Below are 27,278 nucleotides of genomic sequence, written 5' to 3' on the forward strand. Positions count from 1 at the left end.
CAGCAGCCTGGCCTTCTGCCAGCCCCTGATCCCTGCAGGTACCTCTGGAAGCGTGCAGTGGATGTCACAGGAATTATGTTATGTCTACAAACAAATACACACTTCTTTGCTCTTTTGTACTTTTTTTTTTTCTTCCAGCTGAAAATTATTCTGCCAAAAGCCTGGAGAAAGGGATCTGGGCTCCATCCAGAGCTGCACAAGCAGATGTGTGAACAGCCACAGCTGGAAACACCACACGAACACAAACTGAAAGTGGGCATGTTCCCAAACAAGCCTGATGGCTTTGGAATCGAAGAGGACAAACCTAAATCTGCCCTGTCTTCCCTCACTCTGCCAAGGAGTGCGTCTGCTGGAGTCACACAGCCTGAATCCTGCAGAAATGTGGTACTGGGGAGCTGCCCTTGGGCAGGGTGGGATGGGGCCTGCTCCACCTCCTGTGGGAAGATGGCATCAGAAATCTCTTCCTTGCTGGCAGGGCACTGGGAAATGAGCTCAATGCACTTGACATCAAGCCTTGGTTGTATATAAATGTCATTTTTATCTTAAGAAGTCACAGTAAGAGCCAAAAATATCCGCTGAGGTGAGGGGAACGATGATGTCCAGCTGTAACACTGGGAGCTTGTGAAGGGATGTGGACACAATATGACTATTTTTCCCCTAAAAATCCAGAGTGAAAAACTACACCCTGCTTCTTTGGCCCAGAAGATCATGGATAAACACCCTCCCAAGCTCTCTGGGCTGTAAAGAACCTCAATCTCCTCCATGCAGTGGGGATCAAGGAGCAAGAAGCAGCATGGTGATGTCTTCTGCCTCTCCACCAATGTGCATCCCTCCCCACGGATAAGAGCTGGAGAAACAAGGAGCTGGGAGCAGCACGTGCATATTACCTGGGGTGGTAGATGCCCTCGATGTGCCCTGTGGAGCAGCCCATGAAGAAAATGGGCAGGCAGATGAGGATGGAGAAGACGAGCACCACCACGGCGAAGCGCGGGATGGCCCGCAGGGAGAAGGAGAAGCGCTTCATGATGATCCCTCCCAGCAGCATCCCCAGGGCTGCTGCCGGCAGGTTCACAGCTCCTGCAGAGGAACAGAGCCTTCAGGGGGGTCCTGCCTGCCCAGAACCCCTCCACGGGCAGGGGGCAGCTCTCTGAACCTCACAGGAGCTGGGAGAACCCGCAGATCCAACTCTTGTCCGAGACAGCCCAAACCCAAGGCAGCTGGAAAATCACCAACCACCCTAAGGTGAACCCCAGGTCTCATCCAAAAATGTGACTTTCAGTGACTTCTTCTCCATGGTTTAAAAAGCCTGGGGAATATGGGCAGCTGGCTCCCTGCTGATGGATATTTTTTGCCTCCATCCATGCTCACCTATGAGGAAGTTGGCCTGGGAGGGGGAGGCACCGTACTGCTTCTCCAGGAATTTGTTGAGGAAGGTGGCCAGACCCGCAATGACGGAGGAGAAGCTGCACTGAGCCAGCACCAGGAGGATGAAGAGGGGGTTGAGCAGCAGCCTGAGGAAGATCTTTGGGAATCCTACAGGAAAATCATAGGAAAAATGTCTTTTAGTTGTGTGACCCTCACGCCAGCAATCTGTACTGGGAAGAAACCCCCACCCTTAGCCTGTTCCCAGTGAGGATGTCTGTGAGATGATGATGATGATCTACTGCGGGCATGGGAAAGCAGGAGGGAAGACACCCTAATGCATCCCAGCAGCTGGCAGGACATGGATGTGTTTTCCTGGTGGGACACTGTGTCCTCTGGCCCCGTCAACAGAGGCAGATGGGCCCTAGGAGTAACTCTGTTTATTTGGTCTCTTATGAGTTTTCTAAACAGCTGAGAGTGGTGGAGAGCCAGCATCCATTAAAGCCCAAAGAGAGGAGAAGAGGGAACTGGCAGCTCCAGGACAGGACTGCAGTGGAGGAAGAGGCAAGGAGGGAGGGGCTTTATCTGGGAAGAAGTCCCCCTGGAGCTAAGAGTCATTAATCTGGTCCCTCAGCGGTGACATCCTTCTCAAGCCTGTTTTGGCTCCACATAAACAGTGTCAGCAGCAGTGGGGTGACCTCATAGAGGAGTTGGTGGCGCCGGCAGCCCCGTGCCCACTCCTGGAGCTGGGGTTAAACCTCCCAGTGACCCTTTTCTGACACACTGGTACCACTTTAAAGTCCTCAGTGCAAAATTTGGAAACAGATCAGGCCCCACAGAGGAGAGGTCTGTAGTCAGGGGGAGGCTGTGCCCACCTTCCCGTGGGTCCTCATGGTGCTGGAGCTGGTCCACACACAGAGCTGGGCTCCCAAGGACTCCCAGCAAGCCCCCTTGGAGTGGATGTGCCCACCCAGCACTGCCCAGCATGCCCGTCCACCCTCGCCTGGACCCGCCAGGAGTTTACTTTTTACAAACTCCAGCAGGGAGGTCTCCTCAGCAGCGCCTGTCTCCATCTTCCTGAGCATCCCGGCCTCCGTGTTCCGCTCCTGGGAGGGGAGAGAGGAGCAGCCTGTGCTGAGAGGGGCTGGCACTGTGCTGGCACAGGAAGCCTCGGGAGGGCCAGGGTCTGTCCCAGGGGCCTTTGACCCCCAGCCAAGCCTGAGAATTTCAGCAGAGCCCCATCCCACATGCCCTGAGCACTTCTCCAGGCTGGGAGAGCTGGGAGTGTTCACCTGGAGAAGAGAAGGCTCTGGGGACAGCCCCTTCCAGGGCCTAAAGGAGCTCCAAGAGAACCAGAGAGGGACTTTGGACAAGGGCCTGGAGTGTCAGGACAAGGAGGAATGGCTTTACACTAACGTTAGATGGGATCTTGGAAATAAATTCTTGAGGTGGTGAATTGGCACAGGGAATCCAGAGAAGCTGTGGCTGCCCCATCCCTGAAGTGTCCAAGGCCAGCTTGGACAGGGCTTGGAGCAACCTCGGATAGTGGAAGGTGTCCCTGCCATGGCAGGGGTGGGACTGGATGAGCTTTAAGGTCCTTCCAACCCAAACCAGTCCTGAATTCTGTGATTAAAGGGGTGAATTATCTCAAATATCACTGCAGCCCCTGAGCAGAGCAGCAAGACAACAGCTTGATGTTGGGAGGTTTTAAGAACCTGGAAATCCTTCCTCCCCTGAACTCTGACAAAACACCTCCCTTTTAAATCAACAAAAAGTCTGAAAATGAAAGATAGAGATAGTTCAGCTCAGGTCTGGGGAGATCTTTAGGCATAACTGTAAAATATTTTGGGTTTGATTTTACCTTAAAGAATCAATGAGTAAACAATTTCAAAACAGAACTAAAGCATTTTTGTAACAAAACCAGCAGGGATTGGCTTTGAAAACACCAAAATGATTCATGTTGATGATTTTCCATCTTTTAAGTTTTGTTTTAATGGGAAAGGGTTGCTGGACTGCCTTCCTCCCTCCCACCCCTCTCCTCTGGGGACAGGTATTCCCTCCCTGAGCACACTCCTGGCTCCAGGACGTTCCAGCCTCTGGAGATGAGGTCTCACCTCTCCTTTCAGCATGTACCGAGGGAAGAAGAAGTAAGGGATGGAGGTGAGCACCAAGCAGCCCGAGGAGATGAGCAGCCCCAGCCACCAGGCTCCGATCCACCGCTGGTCACTCGGCGTCAGGTCCACTGGCATTGCAAGACACAAGGACACACTCTAAGGGCTCCAAGGGTGGAAGGGACAAATCTCCATGAAAATATGGACTGGGGGAGTATGAAAAGTCCCTGTGGGCACAGCCCAAGGGTCTCTCCACTGGCATGTAAGAGCAAATGGATGGAGGTGGGAGGTCCCACCAGCACTGGCAGCAAGAGCAGCCCTGGTTGTGTTTGAGCTGTGTTTCCCCTGGCCAGGGCCCTGTACTGCCACTCATCCCAGCTGTGCTGAGCCTCCCAGGGGACTGCAGGATGGATTTGGTCAGCATGGAAGCATGGGGGTGGCACAGGTTCAACTCCATCCCCTGAGCCAACCAGTGAGGCAGAGATTACGGGGGCCCCACTCCATCCTCTCCCTGGAGAACACAGCGGGTTGGACCATGCTGCCTGACAGGGACTGGGAAAGGGCACGCTGCTTTCCTGGAAAAAGCTGCTCTCCCATTGTTCCAGGCTTGGTCACCTTCTGCTTGCAGGGACTGAGGGGCGGCCCTGTGCTGGCAGAAGCTCCTGGTTTCCGAGTGGCCCAAACTCCGGGCGCTTTCTCCGGAAAAAGGAGGAGAAGGTGAGAGCCACTCTGTCTCCTCACACACATCCTCTGCCCGGGCCAAGGGATGCTCACGGGAGGTTTGACAGATTGCCTGGCGTGGGGACCCAGCTGCCCACTGCCGGGATGTGGTGGCTGGGAAGGAACCAGAGGCCAGCTCCAGGTGGGAGCTCCATGCCAGGGTGTGACAGGAGAGGAGCCCACACCCCGCTGAAACAATCATCCCACTTCCCAAACAGGACCACTCCACTTGGGAGCTTGGACTTCATCATGGAGCGACCAGGCAGAGGCTGCTAAATCCGTCTGCCGCCGCGGGGAGCGGGCCAAGGCTTTTTGGTGTTTCCTGCCCACGTTCATTTATTATTCTTATCAGGCACCGGACAAAAATGTCAGGCAGGCTCTGATCTCTCTAAGGAAACACAGGAAGAGCCATGTTAATGATGGAGCTGGGGAGAATTCTTTAGTGATTAAGTTACCAGAAATAATAAGCACATGCCATGGATAAAGCAAATTATCCCTGCGCTGGCGTCAGCTCAGCCCCTCTCCCTGCGCGTGCTGGTGGCGGGTGCTGGGGAGGAGGATGAGCAGACTCAAGCTCTATGTGTATCTATAGGGCAGTGGCTGCTCTGTGGTTGTCTTCTCCATCCCTGGGTTCCTCAGATTTCCCTGTTCCTCTCCACCACCATGCTGGGGTTGTGGGATACTCCTCAGTGTGGTGGCAGTGGGCAGACCCCAGCCATGACCTCCAGAGCAGCACCATGATTTGGGCATTGGAATGTCCAATTCCAATGACCCCAGGGCTCTGCTTCAGGGGTGGTCTCAGGATCACCTGTATCTGTCCTTACGGAGTGGAGGAGTATGCTGGGGGTGCTTTTCCAGGTTGGATATTTCCAGGGCTGTGTGTTTTATGGGTCACAGGAGTGGTGGCTTCTGTCACCTTCCATCTCAGTGACCTTCTGGCCCACAGAGGGTCTTTAGGACCACTGCTCCCTGAGCAATACTCACCAGAGTCAACCCTGCCGATGTCCACGAAGAGCCGCAGCACCACGGAGCCCAGCAAGTATCCAAAGGCAGGGCCAAACACAGCAATGGCAAAGAGGATGGCTGGGAAAGGGAGCAGAGAGCCCTGTGAGCAGGGAATGGTAATTTTATATGGCTTCTGTCTGCCCAGGAGACGCAGGAATTGCGGCCACAACACACAGAGGGGAGGAACCACCTTCATCACGCTTTGAATGGGGAGAAGGTCCCCACTGCCCTGACACTGATGGCGGTGTTTACCTGACAGGAACAGGAGGGGGAAGGCAGCTGCCTGTGGAAAAAGTCCCTCTGCTCTGCTGCCACCAAGGCTTTGCTGACATGATACAAGTTGTCAGCTACACCATGAATATCCATGACATTCATGAACCGCAGGGAGCAGCGGGGCAGTGACATCCTGGGCTCACACAGGGGATTGAGACCTTCATTGCCTCTAGGATGCCAAGGAAACAAACACATCCTAATCCCCAGATCCAAGAAAAAACATTTGGTACAAACACCAGGAGAAGTGAAAGATTCTGAGGGCAAAAAGGCCACCAGACCACCCTGGGTGCAGCTGAACCCTCCCATTCTGAAACAGATAACTCATAAGGTCAGAACATTTTCTTTTGACTTGTTTGCAATGACAGGATCCAAGTTCCCTCCTTGAGAGAAACTCTCTACACAACCTTCTCAAGATGTTTAAAAGGAGAGCTTGAGCTGAGCTTGAGCTGCATCAGACATAAAATGAAACAGGACTTGGAGAGATGAAATTTCTGCTATATTGAGGCAACCCAGACCCCCCGGAGCCATTCACCCGGTCAGACATTCCCACAACCCTAAAGGGAGCACTTGTATTACAAACAACACACCAGCCCCACTTTCCTTCCTCTTCAGAGCCTTTCAGGTTCCTTCAGTCCTCTTTCCTTCATTTTCCTTGCACATTTGAGAATTCTAAGGGATTAGGGGGACAATTCATTGGAACAGTGATTCCTCACTACCGAGGGAAGACAAGGCTGCTGGAGCTTGGAGCAACCTGGTCTGGTGGAAGGTGTCCCTGCCCATGGCAGGGGGTGGAACTGGGTGAGCTTTCAGGTCCCTTCCAGCCCAGTCCTGGGATCCTGTGAGACAGAACAATGCACTTACCAACATACAGTGGGGAATTGTTGGCCTCTGCGAAGTCATCCACGTAGGATATCCCGAAGGGCTGGATGGGCACGGTGCCGATGCCGGCCAGCAGCTGGGCGATGACCATCATGGCCCACATGCTGCTGGCCTCCTTCTGCGGGTCCCGGGTGGTGTTTGGGCACACAAATCTGCTCTCTGCATAGCACAGCTCGACCTGCCCCTGGCTTTTGTTGCCTGGAAGGGGGAAAAATGAGCGTTTCAACACTGGGTACAACCCCTGCCTCTTCCCACACTAAATCCCCAAATAGCAGGAATCTCCCAACCCCCCTGAATAGGCACAAGCTGCTGGATTTTGGATGGATTTCTCATTTTATTCAGCAGTGCTCGTCACCCTGCCCTTCCTTTGGAGTATTACACTGAGGTCAGAGTAGCAAACAACCAGACTGTGATTTTAATCAAACTTTTAAAGGGTTCACACCATGGAATGAAGGCGCTCTGGGTTTAATGAGGGCAGACCTAACCCATTTTTGCTGTCTGTGGTCTCTGTTCCCTTGTGGTACCCGGGCAGGAATAGGGAGTGGTGTCCTCAGGACACCCTGCCCTGAATCTTTGCTGCCCCCATGGCTCAGGAGTAGCTCAGCTCCTTCCAGAGCATGGCCCTTGATTCTTCATACAGCCCAGACACTGGGGGTCTCCACCTGCTCCAGACTCCAGCCAGGACTGAAGTATCAAGGGCTGTTCACAGAATGGATGTGTCCTTTTCCATCCTCATTATGTCAATATCTCAGCCCTGTCCATCTGTTTTTGCAGTCCATCCTCTAACCCCGCTCAGCTTAACAAAGGTGTTCTGCAAGAATTGTGCTCTGTACAGAACTTCTGAGTCAAACACAGTTCTTGGTACTTTCTTTTAACCTTTTCAGTGATTTCTGGTTATACTTCCATGATTGCACACAAGTACAACACTGAGCAATTGGGGCATTAGCATTACTTCACCAGTGCACAATTCCTGTCCAGTTTCCTTACTGCTTCACCTATCCACCCACACGGGGAGCCAGGCTCTGGGCAGGGAGCAGGGTGATACCTGCTCCTTCCTCATTTCCTTTGCAGTAAGAGCAGCCCCCATCCCAAATTCTGACCTGTCCATAGCCTGACGCATGAATTTAAGCTGCTGGAAAACTTGGCATCTGATGCCTGATTTACTATCCAAAGTCAAAAGTCAGAGCAGAGATCTGGGTTTCAGAGGTGGCAATCCCTACGGAGCCTGAGGCTCATCAGCATTCTGAGGATTTAGGGACCAAAACCACTTTGGAGAGACCAAAGCCAGTCTTGTGGCAAGTGATGCAGGTTCTTCTGCTTATTCCATTCTGCACAGAAAGTAGAGCTGTCATTATTCACACAAGGTTGTTCCCAAAGCCTTCTCTGGGTCTTTAAGGCCCCTTCAAACTCAAACCACTCCATGATTCTGTAACAACAGCTGGAGTAACATGTGCAGGAGAAGCAGAAGAAATCCCACATGCAATATTTGCATTCAGAAGGGGTTCCAAAGCTATGATGCCATCAGGTTTAACCAGCAACCCCCCACCTTAAGGCTCTGCCCTCAAGCACTGCTTTAACCATGTGTGCCCTTTTTTTGGCAGTCACGCTGTGGTAACCCTCCCGGAGCAGCTGGCTCGGGGTGTGTGGGGCACAGGGGTGGCACTCACCGGTGCTGAGGGCAGTGTACTCGTAGGGGCCCGAGAGGAAGTGTGGCAGGGTCACCAGGAAGGCTCCCAGCGCCAGCAGGAGCCCCCCCAGGCCGATCACGCGCGGGCGGTGCACGCGGCTGCCGAAGTAGCTGACAAAGATGATGAGCACCACGTTGCTGATCTGGAGAAGGCACAGAGAGGCAGGAGGAGTGTGAGAAGATGTCACGGAGGACATCCAGACCCCGTGGCTGTGTCTGGGTGGGTGGACAGGTCTCTCATCAGGAGGTGTTTCATCCCCTCGCCCTGCGTGCTCCCTTCTCATCTCCAGCCAGAGAGTCGCTCCTCAGCCCCGGACACCTCTGGGCATCCCTTGTTGGCATGAACAATATCACAGCCTCCCTGTGATCTGGCTGGGGCTTTTTCAGCACCCACACCTGCCCCCCACCCCACAGGCATCACAGAATCATTCAGGCTGGAAAAACCCTCCAAGACCATCAAGTCCAGCTGCTCCCCCAGCACTGCCAAGGCCACCACTGACCCACGTCCCCAAGTGCCACATCCACACATCTGTGAAACCCCTCCAGGGATGGGGACACTTCCCTGGGCAGCTGTGCCAGGGCTGGATAGCTGTTTCAGTGAAGAAATTTTCTCTCATACGCAAACTAAACCTCCCCTGGCACAACTTGAGGCCATTTCCTCTTATCCTGTCCCTTGTTCCCTGGGAGAAGAGATCAACCAATGTGGCATAAACTGACAATTCCTCCAAAACCAGCAAGGAATGAAACATATTTCCTCCGCCCCTGTGACTAAGACAGGAGCCCTGCTACAAAGTCCAGCTCACTGCAAATATTTATGAGCCTGGACATTTGCAATTGAAGATAGCATCAGCTAGAAAGCCATGAAACCACTCAGCTCACTCAGGCAAGTGGGTGAACACCACAAAATTCCCATTACATGGGCTTTGACAAGCTAAACATAATTTTAACTGTGGCATGTTGAAGCTGCCCCTGCTTATTGCAGGGGGTTGGGCAAGATGGCCTTTAAAGGTCCCTTCCAACCCAAACCATTCTGTGATTCTATGTATGGCTAAGAAAACTTTGTCTTTGTGTTTGCGTGGGCTCCCTTGTTTGTCTCTTTGTGGGTTTTGTTCTTGGAATTGCTGTAGGCACCAACGCAATAAGGTTGGTGTCCTGGACAGGCAGGGCACCTCACACAGTCACAGACAGTAGGGAATCTCATAGGGCCCTGAGACATCCTTTTAATCCCAAATGTCCGTGCTGGTTGAGGTAAGACTTGGGCATCCACTTCCCCAAGGATCCAGGAAGATTCCCAGTGTCCAGCTTCTTGATGGAGCATCCCATGTGCTCACCAGGGAGCTCAGGAACAAGTGTGCGGCCACTTGGTGCCAGCAAAAAAGTCTCCACCAGCAGATCTCTTCCTGGCCTTTGCCAGGCCTTGGAGAGCTGCTAGGAAGGACAGAATTCCTGAAGATGTGAACAAGAAAACTTATTTCAAGGGATTTCTTAATAAGAAAGTGAGAAAATCCTCAGCCAGCTCAGTAATATGCCTTAAACTGCCAGAGGGCATGGTTAGACGGGATATTGGGAAGTAATTCTTCCCTGGGAGGGTGCTGAGGCCCTGGGACAGGCTGCCCAGAGAAGCTGTGGCTGCCCCATCCCTGGAAGTGTTCCAGGCCAGGTTGGACAGGGCTTGGAGCAACCTGGGATAATGGAAGGTGTCCCTGCCCATGGCAAGGGATGAAATGAGATGGGATGAACTTTAAGGTCCCTTTCAACCCAAACCATTCTGGAATTCCATCCAGTGGAAGTCTGCTCTTGTCCAAGGGCCATCAACACAGGACCCTCCGTGCCCCCCGGACACGTCAGAGCAGAATGAGGCGTGACAAGGTTACAGCTGCTCCCCCCAGCACACGGAGGCTGAGGAAGCCCTGGGTGGGAACAGCCCCAAGACCCTGCTTTGGGAAGGTGCCCCCCAGGTTCAGGCCAGCCTTTGGGTGTTCCCAGTTACCTCGTGCAAGCTGGAGATGAAACCTGAAGAGAGGCTCGAGAGCCCAAAGCGCTTCTCGATGGTGGTGAGGCTGCTCTTGAAGTTGGCGCTGTAGAGGAGCTGGGAGAGCTGGAGGAGCCCATGGCACAGCACAAACACCTGTGGGCAAACAAAGAGCACCACCCCAGTGAGGACCAGTTGGAATCGCAGACTCATTAAGGTTGGAAAAGACCTCCAAGGTCGTCAGGTCCAACCTTTGGCCGAGTACCGCCATGCCCACTAAACCATATTGAGGAGTGCCACATCTACTCGCTGTTTGAAATCCCCAGGGATGGTGACCTCACCACTTCCCTGGGCAGCCTGTTCCAATGATTAACCACTCTTCCAGTGAAGAATTATCCCTGATATCCGATGTGAGCCTCTCCATGCCCCCTTTGAGGCTATATGAGACCACAGAGCCCTGCTGCTGAGTAACTGCTGGTGACCACATCCTGCATGAGCCTATTCCAGCTGGCCTTGGCCCACGGCTGCTCCTCTGGCATGGAGCATCCTGGGGCTCACTCAGCTGGAAAGTCAATTAACCCAACCTGCTCCAAGGGGTGTTGTTAGAAAAAGTCGAAGAAGGGCGTTAAAAGCCCCAGAGAGAGAGGATGAAATATGCACAGCGTGGTCCCACTGCTGGAAGACTCCAAAATAATATTCCAAACCCAGTGTCTTCCCTGGAGCCAGGCAGTGAGCCAAGCCAGGAGCCAAGCTGGGCAAAGGCAGAGCAGGGAATACAGAGAGTTTAGGGAGAAATCTGGGTGAAAGAGCCCGGGTGGGCTGCGAGAGGAGAGGCTCTCAGCCAGGGATGCAAGAGGCAGCTCACAAGTGTCTTTTGATCTATATTTAGTCAGAACAGCTTTCCTTTATTTTTCTTGGAATGGAATGCATCCACACGGTGCCAAAACTATTTTGAAATCAATAAAATAAAAAAAAACCCAACCAAAACCAAAAACCCAAACAAACGGGGGAAGGTCTTTTTATTTAGATCCGCAGGAAATCAAATATTTGCTGAGTACCGGAAGAGTGTCCCTCCATGATAACGTTGGGAAGTGCGGGATGATGGATGGGGGAACAAAGGTACTGCAGGGTTGACAGATTCCTGGTGTCCTTGGCCAGGAGAGCAGCAATAGTCCTGATGAGGATTTCTTTGGAAGGGCTGTAGTGACCAGTAGCCCTGACCCACTAAATGATTAAAAAAAATCAAAAAAGACCAAAATTGTCCACCCAGCTTGGAGGATGCAAATTCCATGAGTGGGTGGAGCTGTGTTTTGGGAGCAGAGGATGATGCAGGGCCAGGCCCAGCAATTGTAGCAGAATTTGGGAAGAAGATGGGCAAGAAAATGGTTTCTTGGGAGTCTTTTCTGCGAGGGTGGAGAGATCCAGCCAAAAGACCTGGCTGGGGATCTAAAAGCATAAGGGATGGGAGAGATGCTGACAGACAGCAGCAGAGAAGAGGCTGGAGATGAAGGAGAAGGAGAAAATGGAGCCCTGGCAGTGTGAGGGCAGGCTTGGAAAAACGTGGAGACCATGGGGAAGACAAAGGAGAAAGGCAAACACCCAAAAAATGAGGAATGAAGGATCACAGGCAAAAGCTGCCATCACAGAGTCCCACATCTCAGAGGGGTGAGAGCAGAGAGGCTGGCATCAGGCTGGCATCAGGCTGGCATCAGGCTGGCGTTGCCATTGCAATTACCAGGTGAGGACAAAGTCCCAAGCTGGGACTTTGCCCTGAGAAAAAGCTGCAGAATAGGAATTCGGGGTGTAACGTGGGAAATCCTCCCAGACAGGGCCAAAGTGGAAGTGAAATATCTGCCAGTAAAACTCTTGAAGCTGAGTGATCTCTCCACCCTCCCACTATCAGCTCCCACACTCGAAATCCCATCCCAGGACAAAATCCTGTGGGTGGAAGCTGGATCCACCACCTTCCCCAGGCTGACCTGGACTCATCGTGGGCTGATCTGGAGCAGAGGGGGACTCCTGTGAGGATGGGAACAGAAGAGGGCATCTGGTTGCCAGAAAACATCAATTTTTGTTCGCGTGGCTCTGACCAGACACTACTGAAGCCGCTGGAGCAAGGAGGAGCCGGCTGAGCAGCAGCAGCCTGGGACCATCTGAGCTGCAGAGCAGCTGGACACGGAGCTCTCCTGGAGCCAGGCGCCAGCCCGAGGAGCAAAGCTGTTTACCAACAGGGAGGGGAAAGGGTGGATGACTGAGGGAGAAATCAGCGCAGCAAATGTCAGCCCCATCCCAGGGCAGATGGGGACACGGAGTGTCGAGGACAGGGAGGATGCTGGCACCGAGGGAAGATGGGGAGGAGAGGCAGCCTGGATCCCCGGAATGCCAACCCTGGTTGGCAGGAGATGGACATGGAAGGAGAATGGGAACCATGGGAGGAGAGGAGAGGAGAGGAGAGGAGAGGAGAGGAGAGGAGAGGAGAGGAGAGGAGAGGAGAGGAGAGGAGAGGAGAGGAGAGGAGAGGAGAGGAGAGGAGAGGAGAGGAGAGGAGAGGAGAGGAGAGGAGAGGAGAGGAGAGGAGAGGAGAGGAGAGGAGAGGAGAGGAGAGGAGAGGAGAGGAGAGGAGAGGAGAGGAGAGGAGAGGAGAGGAGAGGAGAGGAGAGGAGAGGAGAGGAGAGGAGAGGAGAGGAGAGGAGAGGAGAGGAGAGGAGAGGAGAGGAGAGGGACAAGCCATGGGTAGAGAGAGCAGGGAAGGAAAGACAGAACTGCCAGGAGGTGGCCTGAGATGTGTTTATGCCTTGGTGATAGCCTGGAATGGCCAAAATGGAGCCCTGGATCCAGAGATGCCTGGGAACAAGCTGGGGCTTCCTGCCAGGAGGGAAGATGAGGTGGGAGAAATGCAGCTGGAGAGCACCAGCAAAGGGAGAGGAAAACTTTGGGGTGTGACTGCTTCCCCCTGCCCATGGGTCCCTCTAATCCAGCTCTCATCTGCAGGATTAACCGGAAAGCAAAGCCGGACGGATGCTCTGGGGATGTGATCCCACCCTGACACCACACAGCAGCCTCAGCCCTCGGATGTGCAGAGCCCAGAGGATGGGAGGGGAAGGGCAGGGGTGATTTTTTTCCTTGGGAAGAGCCTGCCACCCAAAGCAGCCGGAGAAAGGCAAAACAGCCTTTGCTCCAGGACTTGTGCATGGCTTTTCCAGACACACTCTAAGTGCCTGGAGGTGAGATGAGGCCTGATTCAAAACTTCCCCTCCGTTTTAATTAAAATAAGGACATCCCTAACCTTGAAGGCTCTGAGTGCAAAAAACTAGGAGAGGGCCTTACTTGGAGGGCTCTCCAAGAGGAGTTCATGCAACCCTTGAGGCTGGCGGACATGAGGGGCTCCACTGAGGACTCACAGGTCCTCAAGGGTCTCTCCCATCCCCGTCCCTCTTCCCACGCGTTCCCATTCCTGCTGACCACCCACAACCTGCTGGTGCACGGAAACCAGCGCTGGCCGGGCCCTTCCAGCTGCGCCAGATGTGCTGTGCTGCCCCAGCCCCTCGGGGAGGGCAGGGAGCTGCCGTAATCCATCTTCCCTCCTGACAAGAAGGGGTTCTTCAGGAGGAGCCGAGCTCCCTGGCAGGGAGGTTTGGCTGAGGCCGCGCCGGGGCGAAGGCGCGGTGGGAGGTTGAGGAGCCGGGGGCACTCCCGAGCGCTGACCCTCCGGAGCAGAGGCTCCCACGGGAGCCTGGGGTATTTTTGGAGGCAAGGAGTGACTGCAGACAGGCAGGAGCAGAATGGGAAGGCCAAAGGCGTGCACCCACGTGGACCCCCCAAAATCCCCTTGTAGTCATCCCCGTACTTCTTTCAGAGCAGTCCTGGCTCCAGACTGTTTATACAAGGCACTTGACTCCCTTCCAAAAGGAGCTGCATTTAGAAGGGAAGCAAACTCCTGGGGGAGGCAGGCTGCTGCCCCCACCCAGCTCGTGGAGACCAGCACCTCCCAGGGCAGTGCTTTTTCCAAAGGAAGTGAAACCCACCCCATCGCAGGGAAGGGGGAGGACTGGTCCTTCCATGCTCTGGACAACAGGAGCTGGCAAGGATTCGGCCAACCCCAGCCTAAACTTCTGTCTGAGATGTGTCCAACAAATACTCAGGTTTCATTTCATAGGAGTGAACCATCTCTATGGAGCCTCCAGGGATCTCCAGGAGTCAGGATAAGACTCTTCCAGGCAAGAGCCTAACTCTGCCCTCCAGGGATCACAGGTTTGGGAGGATCTGGCTATGTGTGGCATGGCCATTCCTCCACCTGGGGGAGTGAGTTAAGGGTTAATTCCTTGCTCTGCTTCCACAGCTCATGTCCAAAGTCATCCCCCCACTTCATTTTTCAGTGTCTTCCCCTTGGCAGCCCTGGCTGGAGATAAAGAGGGTGGAAATATTGAGGACACTTGTGCTAGTCTCCATGCCTGGCACCTTTCCCATGGCAGTGGGGATGGAAAGAGCCAGGGCTTTGTTCATTAGAGGGACACAAGGACTGCCTGGAGAGCTGGAGACCCTCACAGAACTTGTCCAATTGCTCCCAGGTGATTGATAAAAGTAGGACATGGCCAAGAGCAAAATTAATCTGGCTGGAGTAAACCTTTGGAAAGGACTAGGAGTAAGGATGCTTTGTTAGTTCTTTCCCTATGCGGAGTACAATTGGAGTTGAGTCCAAGGCAAAATTGTTTGACCTGAGTGGAAAGTCAGAAGACTTTCCTCCCAAAATCAGGGAACATTCCTCCCAAAGCAGGAGACTCCAAGCTGCCCACCTCTGGAGTCTCCCTCTACTTTAATCTCCTGAGCTTGCAAAATAAAAAAAAAACAAAAACAAACAAACAAACAAACAAACAAAAAAAACGAAAGGGAGGGGGGAACTGTAGGAATTAATTAATAAGAATATCCCCAAAATATTAATAGGGAGACAACAGAGTGTTCATTTTAGAGTTTTCATATGATCAACTCTTACTACACTTAGAGATCCCCCTGCAGTAGGACAGCTGAGGTCACTCAGTCCACAAGGAATATTTCAGCTGGATATGGAAAGTGTAAGGATGAGTGGGGAAATACATCTCTCCTTGGCATCACTTTCCTATGGGCAGCTGCCTGGATTTGTAGATCAAAAAGTACCATGAAAGACGAAAAAAAGCACAGCATTTCCACAAAAACGGAACCAAATACACTGCACAGACCCCATCCTTTAGCATAGAACCTCTGAGGCTGGTCCTATGGCAGAAGTTGACTTCTAAGTAGGGTTTCTATTGCAAATAATAAAATACTACAAAAATCAACCTGATCAGGGATTGCCTGAAGCATGATGGAATGACGACTGTCTACTGCCAAGCTATGCACGTTTTACACCCCCAGCTGTCATGTGCAAAGACAATATTTGCTCTTTTTGCAAACACAACACAAACACAGACACAGACACTGGGATTTCCTGGCACTCCATCCCAGTGACTTTGCAAGGCCCAGCTTTGCCCAGAATGAAGATTTTTGGCTGCAGAGGATTGCTGAGACAGACCCTCAGCATGAGATCTTCCCAGGAAAATTCCGCCTTCAAAAGAGGATGCCGAGCATCCCGCAGCCTTTCCTCCCTCCGGCAGGTTGGGTGGTTGCTCTTCCTTCATTCTTTCCTGAAGGTCTCATTTCTTTCCAGGGCATCAGGATCCTCTCAGGGTTTCCTGAGGGCAGGTCCAGGCTGGGCTTTGCCTGACCCAGAAGTGTGTGCAAACACTCCTCCCGCCCGGCCGGCCGTGCCTCGTGCTCCCTATCAGCGTCACTCCTCTCCCGTCCTGCTCCCCATAATCTTATCTACGCTGACCACTCCTTGCTTCTGTTTGGGCACCCAACCACCTCGCCCCTCATAAAATTACCTTGTCTCAGGCCTCCTAGACCTTGATCCCACTAAACTTTGCAACCCATCTTTTTCCTTATCCCACTGCTGGTGTTGCTGGTGAAGACCGGGAGGTTCTGCCCTTCTGGAGGCTGATCCCACCAAAAGTAGATGTGGCCACAGTGCTGGACCATCCAAACTCAACCTGTCTGGTGCCAGCACCACCACCACGAATGCTGGAAGGACCCAGGTCCTTCTCCTCGTGTCACTAAGGACCCTCCTTTGCCACAAACACTCATCCAACCCTTCATGCCTGCCTGCACAGTGCCCAGGATTGCAATATTGCTTTGATTTTCTTGCTTAAATCAATGGCTCTAATCAGCCATGACTTTCTCCTTTTCGTGTTTCCCTCTCCAAACCTACAGCCACTCTGCCTCCAGATCTGTGACTTGATGAATCTCCTGTTCTGGCTAAACAAAGCAATTCATATTCTTCTCTAAGAGGATATAAGAGCACAACTGATGCATCTCCAGGCTTCTGGAATACACTCCTCAGCAAATTCCTTCAGTCCCTTGGAAGGAAGGGACCAAAAACTTGCCCTGCTGCTGTTGGGACCTCAGACCCCAGGGCCAGGCTCCGTTTCCTCTGCAGGAGACATCCAGCCTGCCCAGGGAGAGCTCCCTGCTCCCAACACCTTCACCCTGGGATGCTTTCAAGCCTTATCACACTCTGAGAGCCCCCAGTCTCCTCCTGACCTTGTTGTCCCCTCTCCTACCCTATTCCATTTCCTCCCTCTCCTTGCCCCAGTACAACACCCAATTTAAACCTCTCCTAAGGCTTTTAAATCTCTCCCTGGATCACCTCCAGCTGACATAAGTGAGAATAATTCTCTGTTGTCCTCCTGTTTCCTTTTTCATGCCAGGCAGTCTGCAGGCATGGGGGAAAAAAAGCCTCTCCCTGCCTGCACTCACAACACTTTCACACTGCTCCTCTGTGCTCTCCAGCTTCCAGCTGAAACCACTCCAGCTCCTCTAAATCAAAATATATTTATAAAGCTCTCCTCCTTGTCATCTTTCTGGGGATCCCAAAATCAATTAAAATAGTTGAAAACCACGAATGAGACAGAAAAGGCGAAGAAGCCAAAATATCTCAAGCTCTGTAAACAGAGAATTCCTGTGAAATAATCCTTTTCCAGTGGTTGTCTGGGAGCAGAAAATGGACATAGAATCATAGCATCATTAAGGCTGGAAAAGACCTCCAAGATCCTCAAGCCCAACATGAGCTTAAATCACATGTTTGGGGCTCTGGACTGGGGGACACTGATGGGGTCCTTGGCCATGGGTGGGTATGAAAAGGACCAACCACCTTCTCCACCTTTTAAACCAGCTTTAATCCTTTAGGCTGTGAGGTTCTTGATATCCCCAGTGCCACCAGGAGCTGGCAGCCACCTGAAGGTTGGGTTCATCCTGCATTTGCTGAGCAGCACAGGTGGAAATCCCCCAAACCCCAGTGCCAGCCAGCACAGCCCCGGGAGCTCTGGGGAATGTCCAAGCAGGGGGTGTCCCTGCTCATCAGAGAAATCACAGAACTGCAGAGTGTTTTGGGCGGGAAGGGTCCTTAAAACTCATCCAGTCCCACCCCTGCCATGGGCAGGGTCACCTCCCACTATCCCAGGGTGTTCCAAACCCCATCCAACCTGGCCTTGGACACTTCCAGGGTTGGGGCAGCCACAGCTTCTCTGGGCACCCTGTGCCAGGGCCTCACCACCCTCACAGGGAAGGATTTCTCCCCACTATCCCATCAAATTGTCTCATCATCACCCCCATCCCCTCCAATGCTGTGGGGTTGCTCTAATTTCTGACCGAGATCAGAGCTCAGCGGCCCCAAAACCTCCCAGCCCCAGAACCTGAAGGCCTTTTGTGTTCTGCTCTGTCCCTTCCAGGGGGCTCAGGGTGGCAGCAGAGGCAGAGGGCTCTGCAGCCCTGCCCTCAGAGCCAAAGCTGGTGGCTGGGCTGGTTCCAGGTGCGAGGCACGGCAGGCGGCAGCCGCGCCAGGCGGAGCCGGCAGTATCAGCAGAGCCAGCCCGCCCAGAGCCACGGCCACCGCCACCAAACACACACGTGGGGCTGGCAGTGACTCCGCAGCTCCGCATGGAACTGTCACAGCCGGGCTCCAGAGGGAACGGGAGCAGCTGGAACCGCATGGATCCACGGCCACGTCCACAGGGAATTGCTTCCTGCTGCACCCCGAGCAGTGTCCCCATGACTCCAACCCCATCCCACTCCTCAGACCCCCACAGAATCCCCCAAACTGCCCCTTTCCACCAGGACTTCTCCCTCCCTGACGCCCATCCCTGGCACCACTGTGTTCCCACACCTCCAAACCTCAGTGGCAATGGGTCCAGTTCTGGAAAACACCCTGAGAGAGATGGGGTCTGGTTCCTGTCACAGGGATCACGGAGGGGCAAGACGGTTTACATGGAAAAACACTTTATTTTTTTGGCCCCAACCCTGCAAAAGACACCCTGAATATGATCCCATCACATGGGCTTTGGGGATTAAATATGAGCTTCGTGATTAAGTCTTCCAAGTTTTAATCCTGTCCTTCCAAGCCTGTTAAAAGCAGGGAATTTTGTTGTGTTGGAAATAGTATCCCCATCAGAAAGTGCCATTGCCTCTATGAGGATGTTGTGTCTGATGGCTCTGGGAAGGGTGATGCCCTCAGCTTCCCATAAAATTTGGGTCTGTATGATGCTTTTGTAATAATCTATCATTTTTAGCACCAGTGGTTTCTTGTACAAATAAGAGCTACAAACCTTTTCAAACCCAGATGTTGACCATGCCTTGCCCTCTGATGAGCATTCACTCCAAAACTCCCCAAACCTGGAAATTCCACTGTGACACTTTGACATCCTACTCCTTTTTGGGGGCTGAGGGGGCTGACACCACACACTAATGCTTTCTGACCCTGAAGCAGTTCTTTTGTTAATGGATACATTTTTAATGCAAATATCACAGGACAGGAAGAGTGAATAGGTCAGGAAAGGGTGGGGGACGTTGTTGCCTGTCAATTTATACATTTGCTCTTAAAAGCAGGAATATTTCTCTGCGGGATGGGTGTCCTGACTGCCCACCATCCCAGATGTGGAGCACATCATCCCTCTGATGCCAACCAGCACCTTTGGATAGAGCTCAAACCATTCCTTCCCATGCTTGCAAGTGTTGCTGCCAGACCATGGACTTTTAAAACCAGACACAATTTTAAACTAGAAGTTTTAAAAGAAAAAGCAGTTTTAAAGCTTTTCTTCAGACAATGATTTTCCTGCCCCTTGCAAAGTGACACCCCTGAGTCATCTGCCCTTGGCCAGATGCCCCCAGAAGGTCCCATCCAAGTGCCCCGGGGCATGTGGGGTGCTGAGCACTCAGCCTGACTCTGGGGCACCCACATCCCTCACCCTGCAGCTGCCCGTGGAGTGTACAAATGGAGTAGCATTTATTTGTTGGGGCTTTTGTTTTTTAATCCCCAAGTTTGACATCCTGCAAGAGGGTTTGGCAATGTTTTTTCACCCCAGGCTATTTTTGCTTGCTGCCAGTTTTCAGGAAGGAGCATGTGCTGCAAGAAGGGCTCTGTTTTTGGGTGCCTTTACTCACCCCAAGTCAGGGTCAATACTGCAGCAGCCTGGAGGGGACTAGGGGCACATTTGACACCTCCAGCAGAGCAGGGACAGATCAGCAGTCCCCTCCAGAGGAACATCCGTGTAGCCCAGAGGCAGCCCCAAATCACCCGGGGTAATCTCAAGCCCTTTCTCCTGGAGCCCACAGCCAAAAAGTGTCATCAAGTCACCTGCTGGAATAGCCCAGCCTGGGCAGTGGAGACCTTCAGGGGTAGGGGTCTGGGAGGCATCATCTGGGATCATGCCTCCAGCCCCGGGAGCTCTGAGGAGGAGCAGCCGCCGGGGAGCAGCCCCATGGCACCCCACAGCATCCCCACAGAACGCAGCACAGCCCGGGGAGGGCGGTCCTTCCCGCAGGGCGAGGGAAGCTCGGCGGCAAACAAACCCCAAACCCATCCCGACCAGGACACCTCATCCACGGCCACGCATCCCGAGCAGCCTGGGCTGGGAAGCGCTGACACACCTCAGCAGGCACGCTCGGACCCGGAGCACCGGGAAAACACAGCCCGGCCCGGCAGGAGGGGCTGCTGCCCGCCGGTGCCCTGGCACAGCCCCGGAGCTGCTCTGCCCTTCCCAAAAGCTGCACCCGGCCGCTCCAGGTGCCGGTGTGTAAGGCGTGGAAATGCCACCGTTCCAGGGACATCCCCAGGACGGGAACCAGCATGTGCAGCAGCCTCGGTACACGTCCAAAAACGGGACAAAGAGCGGGGGGAAAGCCGGATGAGGGGTGGTGTGAAGCCAGGATGGTCGCAGGGGGTGAGATGTGACACACGGCCGGGGAGAGCGGGGTGTTCTCACTGTGGCAGTGAGCTCCAGAGGCAGGGGCCGGCTCCCAGGTGACAGCAGGTGAGGAACGGGGCAGCCAGCCCCGGCAAACCCACCTCAACCCACCGAGCTTTTGTTTCTGTACTCAAAAGCTCCGCTCGCCCGAGTTTTTAAAGCAAGCGCGTGTTATTCCAGGGCAGTGCTTTCTTTTCACACCAGGATGTGGTTAATCATTCCCCAAGCAGCAGCACACCGCGTACCAGAGGCCGTGGGGAAGCTCACGGAGAGCTGCTCCATGGGGTGAGGGCAGGGCATCGCTCCGAACCCGCGGGCACCGAGCGGGGCAGGATTCCCCGGGCCTGCCCCAGGACCCGGTGTTCGCATTCCGCATCATCCAACACCCCTCGTTCCCCCGCGGGGCGTGCGAGGGACGCGGGGATGCGCGGGGCGGGCTGGGGTCCCTCTCCAGGCAGGAATCCCCCTCCCTCCCCGCCAGCATCCCTGCCCCGTCCTTACCTTGATGTTGCAGAAGATACCCCTGGAGCAGGTGCTGGAGTTCTTGGGGATGTCAACCGGGGATTTGCCAACCTCGGGGCGGACTCCCATGGCGAGGGCTTCCCGGGGAGCCCGGGGTTGTCGGGCTGCTCTTGGGCTCCCGCCGCTCTCCGGCCCGCACGGACCGCGCTGAAATCCTTCCAAGGCTGCGAGTGAGGCAGGCAGCGGGAGCGTCAAGTTTTTATAAGTCGGCTCCCGGGAGCGATGATGAAACGCTTTCTCCTCCCTCTTTTGCCTTGTGCGCCGAGGGAACTTTAAAGTCGCAGGGAGCCGAGGCGGCGCGCACGGGGCAGGTGGGAGCGAGGGCTCGGCCAGCCGGACCCTTGGGGACCGGGGACTGTGGGGGTGTGACAATGCCCTGCCCACCCCTGGGGACACCCAGCGCCCCGGGCCGCCCCTGTGCTCATGTGCCAGGCTGCGGGACGCGGCTGGACAAGGGAACGGCCCCGGCAGCGGAGCCTTCCCGCAGGGAAAACGAGCGGGGTTTTCATTCAAAGGCTCCCTGGAGGGGCGAGAGGAAGGGGAGGCAACTTTAGCAACTGGGATTTGGCTCTCAGGTGGTGGGAGGGGGAAACTGCGTGGCCAGACGGAGAAATCCTTCCCCGGGCAGAGGGGGTTTGGAGGGAAAAAAAACCCTCCGGTGTTTGTTTTCAGAGAAAAAGCTGCATTTGTAAAGCTCCTGAGCACTGGTTTTCTCACCGACACCTCTCGGGGCTGTGTTTATGCAAAGCGCTGATTTATTTTGCAAGCTCCTCTCAGCGGGAAACGCGTCAGAAGGAGAAGGGCAGGTTGATCCAGCCGGAGGAGAAACCAGCTTCAATTGTTTAGCCCACATCATCCCCTTCCCTGCGTAAGGCAGGTGGGGAGAGCTGGGGGACCCCACCCCAACAGCGGGGCGCACCCTGGGCTGTCTGAGGCTGGGGAAATAAATCCCAGCGCCCGGGATGGTTTCCCCTGGGAGGGCTGGCGGCTCCTCCGTGTGTGGTGCCGAGGACCGAGCCCTCTCCGTGGCACCCCCGGCCGTGGACGCTCACCACGAGAGGGTGCCTGGAACCCGCGGGAAGCGCTTCCCGGGCGCTGCCATCCTCCCTCCACCCGCGGGACCCCCAGGTGGGGACCCCGGGGATCCGACCCTGCCTAGGGCACTGTGACAGCGCTGCTGAGATAAAAAGAGCTCGTTTTGGGTGCAGCTTCCCAGATTCTGAACGCCGTCCCAGGACGTGTGGGTATCACTGGCTTTGGGAGAAGCATCCTTCTTCTCCAGCTTTCTTTTTCTGCTCCCACCCCTGAATTTGCCAGATCTGGGGCATGAAGGGACCTTTTCTTCCCTGTCAGAGCTAGCCAAGTCCTTTTCACCATCCTTCTATGGCAAGACGTGGAAGTTTCAGCCTCACCAAGAGAAAAGTTCAAGCACACCAACATCCCTGCTCCTCTCCCATCCTCCCCGGGAGCCCAGCGTGCCACTGACCTGATTTTCCAGGCAGTGTCTGACCTTCCCCGTCCCTTTTATTTTGCAGCAGCTTTGTCATAACAACCTCCTCACGTGGCAGCTGTTCTGGCCACCGACTCCAGCTTTTTCCTACAGATTTGTCTCCTTACAGCAAAACATAACATGGAAGATGCCTGACAAGCCTGAGCCCGGCCTGGCAGCAGGGAAACTCCCCTGCCCTGCTGCCCTGTGCCATGGAAGGAGTTGGACACCCCATGAGTGGGGGACTGGTGAGCCCCACAAGGGGAGGCAAAAGGCTCTGGTGGGTCAAAAGAGAATCAGGATCCTCTGCTTCTGCCTCTGGTGAACACCTCTGGGGGCTGGATGTCGCTGCCCCACTGAAATTGCTTAGATTGGAAAAGCCCTATAAGACCACGGAGTTCAACTGTTCCCCCAGCACTGCCAAGTCCAGCACTAACCCGTGTCCCCAGGTGCCACATCCACTCCTATGTTAAATCCCTTCAGGAATAGGGACTCCGCCACTGCCCTTAGCAGCCCCTTCCAAAGCCTGGCCACCCCTTCTGGGAAGGAATTTTCCCAATATCCAGTCTAAACCTCCCCTGGCACAGTTTGAGGCCATTCCCTCTCATCCTATCCCTGCTCCCTGACCCCCACCTGGCTGCCCCCTCCTGTCAGGGAGTTGAGCAGAGCCAGAAGGTTCCCCCTGAGCCTCCTTTTCTCCAGGCTGAGCTCCTTTCCCAGATACCTCTGCTGCTCCCGGTGCTCCAGACTCTTCATGGATGCAGGTCCTTGGTGGGAACACACCCCACTCAGTGCCTGGAGCAGCCTCAGACGTGCTCAGCAGCACAGGACCTGTCCCCCAGGCACCCCTGTCCTCCCCAGGTCTGGCCACCCCAGCAAGCCCCTGCTGGATCTCAGACACGGAGAGATGCCCCAGCGGGGCTGATTTGCTGCAGGGCAGGGAGAAATGATGCTGGCAAGCCAGGCTGCCGTTGTGTTTCTCAATGTGCAGCTCTTGCAATAGGTAAGGCCAGAAAACATCTGGGTCATGCCCAGCCATGAGCCATGGATTGCACTGGGACCCCCAGGGGCTGCACACCCTGCTGACCCAGCCCACGCCACATCCTGGTCTGGGCTCCAGGAAGAGCTCCCAGGGAACATTTTTCCATGGAATTGAGCACTGCACAAGCCCTGACAGCTTAAATAGCCACAGTAACACAATAAAGCTGGCAATTTAAAGTCCAGTCATCTCCGACCATCAGAGAGCACTGCTGACATCTCCCAAGCTTTTATCCTGATGGAGGAGAAACTCCAGCCCTTGGACAGGAGTTCATCTCCAGCTCTCTTACAGCAACATTGCTTTTTAATCATGGGCTTCAGATTGTGCAACAGGAGTTAACAAAATGAGCTGCACGTGAGAAAATGGGGGTCTCTTGCCTCTTTTTGAGGATTCTCTACTGCATTTCACTTTCTTCATCCTGAAGATGAATGCAAGGCAGGGAAGTGATTTATGGTGGTCCTGGCAAGGGGAGGAGAGTTGGGTTTCACGTTCCTCTCATCATGCTTGGTCAGGGCAATAGGGTTAAAGTGCCTGGCTGGAGAGATCCCACACTGGCAGGGTTTGGTTCATTTTACAGCGTTCCTGGGCTGTGCTTCACCCTCTGCCCTGGAAATGAGCTCCTCCTCCAGCAGTGACGCTCCCCTGGCCAAGGAATCAGTGGGAAGGAGAACCCCTCACGCTGCTGGCTGAGGAAATCAGCAACTTCAGTGAGCAAGGCTGAGCCAGGCCACAGCTCTCCATGTGCCCAGCAGCTCATCCTCCAACCCAGCCCTTTCCCTCCCCCAGAACAAGCCACTGCTGGAATGGTTTGTCTTCAATGAAACCTGCCCACCTTGCACGTTTCCAATGGCCAGAGCAAACTCTCACTGGTGCAGCAGTGCAGGAACCAAGACAAGTCCCTCTTTGGGTACTCAGCCTACTCTCAGAACACCAGAACCCTCTGAAGCCACTTCCCTTCTGCTGGGGAGGTGTTTGGGTCAAGCTGCTTGAACATGAGCACAAGTAAAGAGAAGACTCTTTCCTCACATCCCCCTTCTCAGTTTCCACCGCGTGGGCTGATGCTTTCCTGGGCTGAGGACAAGATTCACTCTGCTTCACCACCTACCTTCAACCTGGCAGGGGCTGGAGCAGCTCACTTTTCCTCCACGGGATCGCCAACCTGTCCTGCTCAATTATTTGTTGCTAACTGGGCTTTAAAAACACAGAAATCATGGAAAGGATGGGGTTGGAGGGACCTTGAAACTCATCCAGTCCCATACCCTCACACCTCACCATCACACCTCCCACTATCCCAGGCTGCTCCAAGCCCTGTCCAGCCTGGCCTTGGACACTTCCAGGGATGGGGCAGCCACAGCTTCTCTGAACTTTAAACTTGAAAATTATTTTCTTTAGCTGTTCTGCCACCTCTAGAAGAACTCAGAGTGCTCTGACAGCCACCACTGAATGGAAATCAATTTGCTGGGGAAGCAAACACAAAGGCCCTGGTCTCCAGGATGTTTCAGAATTGCAAGTACAAACATTGCACTGGGAATGTGGATTTAGGGTTCCAAGTTGCCTGAGCCAGTCCCTGGGGGTGCAGAGCAGCACACCAACCCCTCCCTGGAGCCCTCATTTATTCTCCAGGGCTGGTGGTGTGGCACAGAGGGGAACAAGGACCGGAGTGGCACCGGTGGTTCCTGCCAAATGCCTGTGGCTGGGAATTACAGAGCTGGGTTTGACCTGCCAGCAGTGTGCATTTGGAGCAGGAACACTGCCCAGGGGAAGCAGAGCTGTACCTGAAGAACAGGCTTGGCTGGCTCACAGCCCGGCTGTCCTGGGCACGGAGAGTGAGGGGCAGGAGATCCAGCAGCACCCCAGGGAGGGGACACTGCTGTCCCCTCGGTGGAGAAGCCCACAGGGGACTGGCTTTTGGGACAAGCCACAGCTGAGCCCCAGAGCAGGAGGTGACACTGCCTGCCCTCCATCCGAGGCCACCAGCAGCCCCGCAGAGCTACGCCCAGGATTAGGAGTGAGGTCGGGGTGGGATGGGGGGCAGGGAGCTGCTGCGGGAGGTGAGGGCAGAGCTGCGTGCCAGCCTTAAACTTTCCCTCCCATGATGCTGACTAATAAATACGTCAAGCAACTCCATCCCAAATCCAAACCCAGGCAATCAAGCCTCTTGCAGGGCAGCAGCAGAAGCGAGGTGCATTCTGGAGGAATAAATGGGAAGGCAGGTTTTGCCAGGCTGTGACTGCAGGGTGGCTGTGGAGCCTGGAAGCTGGGAGGTCGCAATTTTGGCAGGCTGATGCTTTAGGAAGAGCAGAGAGGAAAGCAGAATCTCCTCCACTTTTAAGAGCTAACAGGGGAATGGAGGAAATGCTCTTAAATGAGCCCTGGTGGTGCTTCGTGTCTCTTAAAACAGCCACTTTCTTTTCCTCTGCCTTTTCTGTTTCAAGTAACTCCTGTTCATTCTGTGGCCCCTTGTGTTTCACCATCAGTTACGTCAATGCCATGGTGCACCAGAGGCTCTTCAGTTAAACTGGAGATGGCCTGAGGGGTGGATTATCTTGGTGGGAGGGCCAACTCTCCACTCTCCATGACCCCTTTCCCACCTCTCCTTTCTCCCCAAGCGCTTTTGGAGATGCCAGCCCCAAGGTGTCACATGTGAGGCCTTTATCTCAGGACATTCCAGAGGAGAAACTCTTCTGGCTGGTTAAAGGAGGAGGTGGGAGATTGAGGTTGAGATTGTTTGCTCCCCGCCCTGCCTGTCTGCGTTGTGCCACACGCCCGGGCGGCTGCCAGCACGGACGGTGACGTGTGGTGCCGTGAATGCCAGGGGTCAGCCAGCACCCAAGGGCCCCCCCAGCCCTCCCACTCTCCTGGCACTCTGAGCACGGTGTTTCAAGCAGCCAGATGTCTGCAGCCAAGCCAGAGCCCCGGTCTTCACTGCAGGATGTGTTCTGCACACCAGAACAAAGAGACGGCCTTTGCCTGGGAGGATTTGCAATCTAAAGCATCAGTATCCTGTAGGAAAAGCAATTAAAGGAGGCAGACAAGGATCTGACAGAGCCATTCAAAGCAGGATTGTGTTTCCTTGAAATTGCTTCAAGTGATCATGATGAGACAATCTAAATTACTTCTGCCCACTGCCAATAAACTGCGCAGATGGTAAATATTTCAGGAACAGTGCCCCCAAGCAAGGATTCTGCTGCCTGGAAAGGTAGAGTCAAATATTTATGTAAAGTTCCCTAACCTCTACACCTCCATGGACTTACACCCTGGAGACACAGATTTTCCAGGCCCTCCTCTGCCTCAAAATGGGTTGCAGGCAAAGCTGGTGCACCCAGCAGCACCCAAACCTGCTGCTGGCTGTAGGAGTGTCCTAAATCCCTGCAGGTCTGCAGAGCTGCACCATCAGTTACGTCAATGCCATGGTGCACCAGAGGCTCTTCAGCTGAACTGGAGATGGGCTGAGGGGTGGATTAACTTGGTGGGAGGGCCAACTCTTCACTCTCCGTGACCCCTTTCCCACCTCTCCTTTCTCTCCAAGCACTTTTGGAGATGCCAGCTCCAAGGTGTCACATGTGAGGCCTTTATCTCAAGACATTCCAGAGGAGAAACTCTTCTGGCTGGCTAAAGGAGGAGGTGGGAGATTGGGGTTGAGATTGTTCACTCAAGGGTGTGAGGGGTGAGACATGGGACTACATCAGACCCTGAGCAGCCCAGGGAGGCTCCTGTCCAGAGGCACACCCCACAGCAAGGAGCTCATGGGAACCCCACAGCACAGGGAAGAAGGTGGTGACACCTCAGCGTGACCTGTCCCAGCTGGGTGTGATCCAGCTGCACTGGCCATCCCAGGAGGAGGTGGAGAGCTCAGGTGTCAGCCTCCTGCTTCCCTTGGGAAGGCCTGGCAGGGGACGTGTGGGATGT

General features: G+C 54.3%; 1 protein-coding gene across 1 annotated transcript in view; it reads right to left on the reverse strand.

Moving 5' to 3' along the window:
- SLCO2A1 (solute carrier organic anion transporter family member 2A1) overlaps positions 1-21,251 on the reverse strand; it is a 26,506-nt gene extending 5,255 nt beyond the window's left edge. The window contains exons 1-9 of the mRNA XM_063408592.1: positions 20,821-21,251; positions 10,028-10,165; positions 8,018-8,180; positions 6,333-6,548; positions 5,178-5,276; positions 3,477-3,604; positions 2,387-2,468; positions 1,369-1,533; positions 888-1,077 (exon numbers count right to left, since the gene is read on the reverse strand). Coding sequence (XP_063264662.1) covers positions 888-1,077; positions 1,369-1,533; positions 2,387-2,468; positions 3,477-3,604; positions 5,178-5,276; positions 6,333-6,548; positions 8,018-8,180; positions 10,028-10,165; positions 20,821-20,910 — 1,271 coding nt within the window. The 5' untranslated portion in view covers positions 20,911-21,251. The remainder of the gene's footprint in view (positions 1-887; positions 1,078-1,368; positions 1,534-2,386; positions 2,469-3,476; positions 3,605-5,177; positions 5,277-6,332; positions 6,549-8,017; positions 8,181-10,027; positions 10,166-20,820) is intronic.
- Positions 21,252-27,278: the final 6,027 nt, after the last annotated feature.

The sequence above is a fragment of the Prinia subflava genome, chromosome 11 (genome assembly GCF_021018805.1).
Source record: "Prinia subflava isolate CZ2003 ecotype Zambia chromosome 11, Cam_Psub_1.2, whole genome shotgun sequence".
In the NCBI taxonomy this organism is placed as follows: Eukaryota; Metazoa; Chordata; class Aves; order Passeriformes; family Cisticolidae; genus Prinia; species Prinia subflava.